The 6,645-nt window shown below is 46.0% G+C and overlaps 1 protein-coding gene across 1 annotated transcript; it reads right to left on the bottom strand.

Moving 5' to 3' along the window:
• Positions 1 to 291: 291 nt before the first annotated feature.
• On the bottom strand, positions 292 to 6,197 carry LOC143776030 (uncharacterized). Its single transcript, XM_077264917.1, has 6 exons — positions 5,816 to 6,197; positions 5,665 to 5,725; positions 5,501 to 5,584; positions 5,107 to 5,299; positions 4,791 to 4,947; positions 292 to 3,129 (listed from the first exon to the last, which is right to left on the bottom strand). The coding sequence occupies exons 2-6, from the start codon at positions 5,722 to 5,724 to the stop codon at positions 1,731 to 1,733; spliced, it is 1,893 nt and encodes a 630-aa protein (XP_077121032.1). The 5' UTR covers position 5,725; positions 5,816 to 6,197; the 3' UTR covers positions 292 to 1,730.
• Between the last annotated feature and the right edge of the window lie 448 nt (positions 6,198 to 6,645).

Raw genomic sequence — 6,645 nt, 5'->3', positions numbered from 1 at the left:
AGGAATTTATACCCATACCCACGGAGGACATGTGGAAAGAAATTGCTGACAAATTTTGGACTGTTTGTGATTTTCCCAACTGTTTGGGTGCGGTGGATGGGAAGCACATCCGGATTACCAAACCAGCCAGAACGGGATCACAGTTCTTCAACTACAAAAAATATTTTTCTGTAGTTCTTATGGCAATAGCCGATGCGGACTGTCGCTTCATTGCTGTGGACATTGGTGCTTTTGGCCGTGGCAACGATTCACAGACTTTTAAAACCTCTGATATGGGCCGACGTGTTTATGGCAAAAATTTTAATTTCCCACAGCCACGACCACTCCCTTACACTCAAGGCCCACCGCTGCCATTTGTAATGGTTGGGGATGAGGCCTTTCAGATGAGTGAAAATCTCCTGAAGCCCTATTCAAGTCGGGACTTGAACCGCACAAAACGGATCTACAACTACAGACTAACCAGGGCACGCAGAACAGTAGAGTGTGCCTTTGGGATTATGGTGTCCAAATGGCGCATTCTAGCAACTGCAATAAATCTAAAAATGGAGACAGTGGATGAGGTAGTTAAAGCCTGTGTGGTTCTCCACAATTTCATTCTGGCTAAGGAGCGACCCACCATAGAACTTGATGAACCTGTTGCCAACCCTTTGCCTGATTACCGTCATCATCCGCTGCGGTCAACAGTTGAAGTAGGCCACATGCGGGACCAATTTGCAGCGTTTTTTGATTCTGACATTGGACGTGTGCCATGGCAGGACAATATGGTGTAAAATGTACTGCTGGTTTCGGGTCTGCAAATTTATGTTTGGAATGTTAATGTTTTTTCAAATAAAATAATTGTGTTTTACTTTCTTCACCATGTCTCCTATCTATTTCCTTAACAAACCACTTTGGGTTTTTGGGCTTAGGTTGTTGACGTGAGTCCTGTCTTGGTTCACCATTAGCTTTTTGCCGCAGACTGTATAGACGATGTCCGTTATTGTCGCAGTATTTGTCCAGTACTTAACATCAGTATTTGTAAGCCTAAACCAGGAGCGGTAGTTAAATGCTTTTAGTGGTGCATATCTGTTTAATGTACTTTTCCTCACATAGTTCCACTCCAGGTTTTGGCTTACAAATAGTGCTGTAAAATACAGAGCGAATACTGACAGTGTGATGGCAGCCTACACCAGAGATCTATAGTCATCAAGTCACGTGTCTGAACTAATGAATTCATGATGCTATTTGCTCTTGAATTCATTTTTCCTGACACTTGTCCGGGTGAGTATAGATATGCCATGTACATTGTTCCTTCACTTTGTGTGAAATATATGTATATGTACCAATAAGATAAAATGGAGGTAATACAATGCATTTCTAAAATCAGCAGGTCAGGGGTCATAAATAATGTTTCGGATAAGAAAGGACCTGTTGAGTATAGTTGTGCTGTGTATTACCACCATTTTGTCTTCTGTGTGCGACCAAAAGTCACGGAGTAAACAGAAAGAACTGTTTTTGGAGAAAATACAAGTGTTATTTTTGGGGGCAACCTCATATCTCTCAACCAAACACACCAAGCTTCAGTGTTCTGCTAAGTAGGTACTGGAGGTTGGAGGTGGCCCCCAAAAATGTGTTTGACGCATAATTTGTTATTGGCGCAGGCTGTGTGGTGACGGTGGCGAAATACACAATTAACCAAACCTTATTGGGGCAAAAAACACAGGTTTATTAAACACACACAAACCAAAAAATTAACTGCGCCTGCTTGGGGTTGAGTGCCGATATTGTGGGGTGTTGAGTAGTGAGGTCTGGCTTATTACTGTAGCCGACATAGGGGTGGCAGGAGAAGGCGCTATGAAACTACTGGGGTCAGGATATTCAGGGATAGGGCTAGACACATGAGAGGGTTGAGACACACTGGAAGGGTGAGACAAACCAGACATTACAGACACATTGGGAGGTGAGGGGGGAGGGATAGCTATGGTTTTTTGTTTTTTTTTGCCTTTCCCCTTTCTTGTTTTGCGCGGGCACGTTGTCGTGGTGGCAGGGAACGCCAGGGCAGGGTCCGTCAACGGCAGTCTGGTGGTGGTGGTGCCAGGAAACGCCAGGGCAGGGTCCGTCAACGGCAGTCTGGTGGTGGTGGTGCCAGGAAACGCCAGGGCAGGGTCCGGCAATGGCAGTCTGGTAGTGGTGGTGCCAGAGAACGCCAGGGCAGTGTCCGGCAATGGCAGTCTGGTAGTGGTGGTGCCAGAGAACGCCAGGGCAGGGTCCGGCAACGGCAGTCTGGTAGTGGTGGTGCCAGAGAACGCCAGGGCAGGGTCCGGCGGCGGCAGTCTGGTAGTGGTGGTGCCAGGAAACACCAGGGCAGGGTCCGGCGGCGGCAGTCTGGTAGTGGTGGTGCCAGGAAACACCAGGGCAGGGTCCGGCGGCGGCAGCATGCTGGTGGCAGTGGAGGAGGCCCAAGCAGGAGCAGCAGTTGTCATGGTGGTGGCGGTGGGCTGACCCACTGCACTGGGCATGGTGGTGGTGCTATAATACGGTCCGGAAGTGTTTGGAATGGAGGTGGCCGTGCAGTGGTATGCAGCAGATGTCGGCATTGATGTAAAGCGTGACAGTGTGGGCACTGTTGGAAATGCCCCCACTGTCTGCTGAAAATACCGACTCTGCTGCATAGCCTGCACGTAAGCAGCATTGCAGGCCTGCATAATAGTAATCTGGAGCTCAGGACTAAGGTGTTCCGACATGCCCTGTTCTATCTGATTAAAAAAATGATGTGCTGGCCTCTGGAGGTCGGCTTTCACTTGGGCAAGGGCTGTGGTTACCTCCTGGATACATGTGCTCATATGACGAATGGCAGTATCCAGTCGGTCACCCATCGCCTTGAGTCCCTCATGGAAGACCGAGCTCAAGTGCAAAAACTCGGGCATGAGTGACCTGTCCGCGGCCCTCTGCCGCTGCCGGGAGGAGCCCATAAAAAATTGGCTAGAGGCAGAGGACTGGGGAAGGGGAACATCTGATGGACCAGCTTCCTGGTCTCCAGGTTGTGTGGCAGGCCCACTTGCTGCAGCGCTGGAGGATGGCTGGGACGGGTCCGTGGCTGACTGATGAAGGACCGCTCCAGAACCTGGGCCAACAGTGGAGCTCCAAGTGCTGCGGAAAAAAAAAAAATAAATATTACAAAACATTTACAAAAAGATAACTGAACAGTTAGATACACATTCAGATAGGGAAAGGTCACACTACTATTTGTAGTGAATTTTACATCAGAATTTTCAAGCCAGGAGTTCAACAGTAGGAATAAAAGTTTCATAAAACAACATGCTATACTTCTGCATGCATCGACCAGTCCTTGGGGATTACAAAAACTGATGTAAACTATGAAGAGACGATGGAGGCAATACAAGCCATATCTCTATACAAGGTATTGGTAAGCCAAAACCTGGAGAGGAACTATGTGAGGGAAAGTATTCAAAGAACACGTACCCCACTGCTGCATCTATCAATCAATCAAGGTTTCGGATTACAAATACTGATGGGAAATACGAATTGACGACAGAGGACATACAAGCCACCTGTATACTCACCAGGACAAGTGTCAGGAAAAATGAATTGATGAGCCATTGGCATCCTGAATTCATTATTTCTGACACCTAACTTGCTGAGTATAGATCTGTTGTGCAGGCTGCCATCACACTCTCAGTATTTGATCAGTATTTCAAATCAGTATTGGTATGCCAAAACCTGGAGAGGAACTATGTGAGGGAAAGTATTCAAAGAACACGTACCCCACTGCTGCATCTATCAATCAATCAAGGTTTCGGATTACAAATACTGATGGGAAATACGAATTGACGACAGAGGACATACAAGCCACCTGTATACTCACCAGGACAAGTGTCAGGAAAAATGAATTGATGAGCCATTGGCATCCTGAATTCATTATTTCTGACACCTAACTTGCTGAGTATAGATCTGTTGTGCAGGCTGCCATCACACTCTCAGTATTTGATCAGTATTTCAAATCAGTATTGGTATGCCAAAACCTGGAGAGGAACTATGTGAGGGAAAGTATTCAAAGAACACGTACCCCACTGCTGCATCTATCAATCAATCAAGGTTTCGGATTACAAATACTGATGGGAAATACGAATTGACGACAGAGGACATACAAGCCACCTGTATACTCACCAGGACAAGTGTCAGGAAAAATGAATTGATGAGCCATTGGCATCCTGAATTCATTATTTCTGACACCTAACTTGCTGAGTATAGATCTGTTGTGCAGGCTGCCATCACACTCTCAGTATTTGATCAGTATTTCAAATCAGTATTGGTATGCCAAAACCTGGAGAGGAACTATGTGAGGGAAAGTATTCAAAGAACACGTACCCCACTGCTGCATCTATCAATCAATCAAGGTTTCGGATTACAAATACTGATGGGAAATACGAATTGACGACAGAGGACATACAAGCCACCTGTATACTCACCAGGACAAGTGTCAGGAAAAATGAATTGATGAGCCATTGGCATCCTGAATTCATTATTTCTGACACCTAACTTGCTGAGTATAGATCTGTTGTGCAGGCTGCCATCACACTCTCACTATTTGATCAGTATTTCAAATCAGTATTGGTATGCCAAAACCTGGAGAGGAACTATGTGAGGGAAAGTATTCAAAGAACACGTACCCCACTGCTGCATCTATCAATCAATCAAGGTTTCGGATTACAAATACTGATGGGAAATAATGACCAACAACAAATTGCATTATACACCATTTTTTTTTCTTTTTTAACCAATATACTTACGTTCTTCGTGCAAGGACTGGTCTCAAAAACGCAAGGATGCGGTGGTACTTGTATTTGCGTATCCTTGCTGCAGAACCACTTGGAAGCCGGCTCTCTTGGCGCAGGTCCTTGTTGAAGTGGTCCTTCATCGATCTCCAACGTGTTTTCACTTTTGACACTGTTGGCAAAACAAAACATAATAGTTAGGACAATGGTCTTTTGACCATGGTCACACAACTGTATGTGCTGTGAAAAAGTAATGACTTTCTGACATCATACACAGTTGTGTGAGCATGGCCAAGGTATTGACTACATCACACTGCATTGCGATACTTACCAAATGCAGAACGGACCCGAGCCGGGGCATTGGCCCAGCCATCCCACAACGCTGCGGCCACCTCATTCCAAAGCCTCCGGATCGTCACATTGTTGGCGTGCAGTGGATCCCTGGTGTCCCACAATGCGACTCGCTCGTGAACCAGGGAGATGAGGTGCTCATTCTCAATTAGGTCCTCATCCTCCTCTGGAACCTAACAACAAAAAGGACATTAATATTGGAGGCATTCACATACGGAAGACAGAAAACAGAATCAGAGGAATGGCATGAATATTGAAATAAAAAAAAACACTGGTGCTGAAGCCAAAGGGAAAGAAAGAGAGAAGTAGAAAGAAATGAAGATTCCAGAATTATAAAGTGAGGATACAATACACATTCAGCCAGCTATACTTACACGATGCCGCCGTGTTGCCCGGCCGTGACTACGCTGCTCCTGCCCAGTCTCCTGCTCAGTGTCTTCCGCTGTAGAAGAAGTGGTCTGAAAAAGGGAAAATATACATTGTCATATGTGTAGATGTGACAGTGAATACTTACCAATCTGAGGAGGTGAATACTCACTTCGCTGACATGTTCCCCTTGTGCAGGCCCAGGCGTTTCCTCATCAGAAGCAGAAGACATTCTGATGTGTGCAGAAAGAAAGGAATGACAGAAATTAGGGCACATAGACACAGATTATAGAAAAGAAATGCTTTGGATAGGATATACTCACATAGTTCTGAGGCTTGTTTGCTGATCCAAGGGGCTGTGGGGCGTCTCGTCTGCAAGGCAGTCTGCTGACTAGTGACCTGCAAATGTCCACTTCCTCCCTTTATCACCTTCTATGTGGGGGGTGGCTTATCAGTGTCTAGACATGTTTTTCTCAATTGAGACGCATGCGTCGGCAAACGCAAGCAAACGCATGTACTGGAAAACGCATGCGTTTACATAGACTACAATGCGTTTTTTGGGCGCAAACCTTGCGCAATCAGCCGCATGCGTTTCCAGGCGGCAAATTGACGCCTCTAAAAATTACTACATGTTGCATTTCCGCGCCAAGACGCAGACGGCTAGACGACGCATGCGTCGTCAAACGCGGCAAAACGCGAACATAGAAAAACGCATGCGTCCATAATGTTAAAGATAGGAATACACAACGCATGCAGATATTTGCGGAAGAAACGCTGCGGACACAACCGCAAATGTGAAAGCGGCCTTAGAGTCCGGCCACTGATATAACAATTCAGTTCACGATTGTCTTCCTGTACATATATATTTATGTGTATTTATGGCACGACTGAGGATAAGGGCATTTATTTAGGCCACTTTCTTCAACTCCAGAGTCCAGACTCCAGACTCCTAGTGTTGTTAACATCAGCACCACATGAGCTATCAGGGGTTCTGATGAGGAATCCATTGTTAGTAATGGCAGGGGATGTTCATATTCCTTAGTTTCAATAATATCCAGCCCCTTTCTTGAGGCCTAGAGATCTAAGGATCCAGAATAGACATCCGTGGACTCCTGGATGAGTAACGTATAAACACCCCAATGCTCTGCCCATT

The sequence above is a fragment of the Ranitomeya variabilis genome, chromosome 5, assembly GCF_051348905.1.
Source record: "Ranitomeya variabilis isolate aRanVar5 chromosome 5, aRanVar5.hap1, whole genome shotgun sequence".
NCBI classification, from domain to species: domain Eukaryota; kingdom Metazoa; phylum Chordata; class Amphibia; order Anura; family Dendrobatidae; genus Ranitomeya; species Ranitomeya variabilis.
Note: the sequence above shows the minus strand (reverse complement) of the source record. Positions and strands in the feature narration are given on the sequence as shown.

Excerpts from the sequence above, each read along its gene's own strand:
- LOC143776030 (XM_077264917.1), bottom strand. The coding sequence starts at position 5,724 with ATGTCTTCTGCTTCTGATGAGGAAACGCCTGGGCCTGCACAAGGGGAA. Across the intron at positions 5,585-5,664 it reads AAGGGGAACATGTCAGCGAA|ACCACTTCTTCTACAGCGGA; the intron begins GTGAGTATTCAC and ends TCCCTTTTTCAG. Across the intron at positions 3,130-4,790 it reads CCAGTCCTTGCACGAAGAAC|CACTTGGAGCTCCACTGTTG; the intron begins GTAAGTATATTG and ends TTTTTTCCGCAG.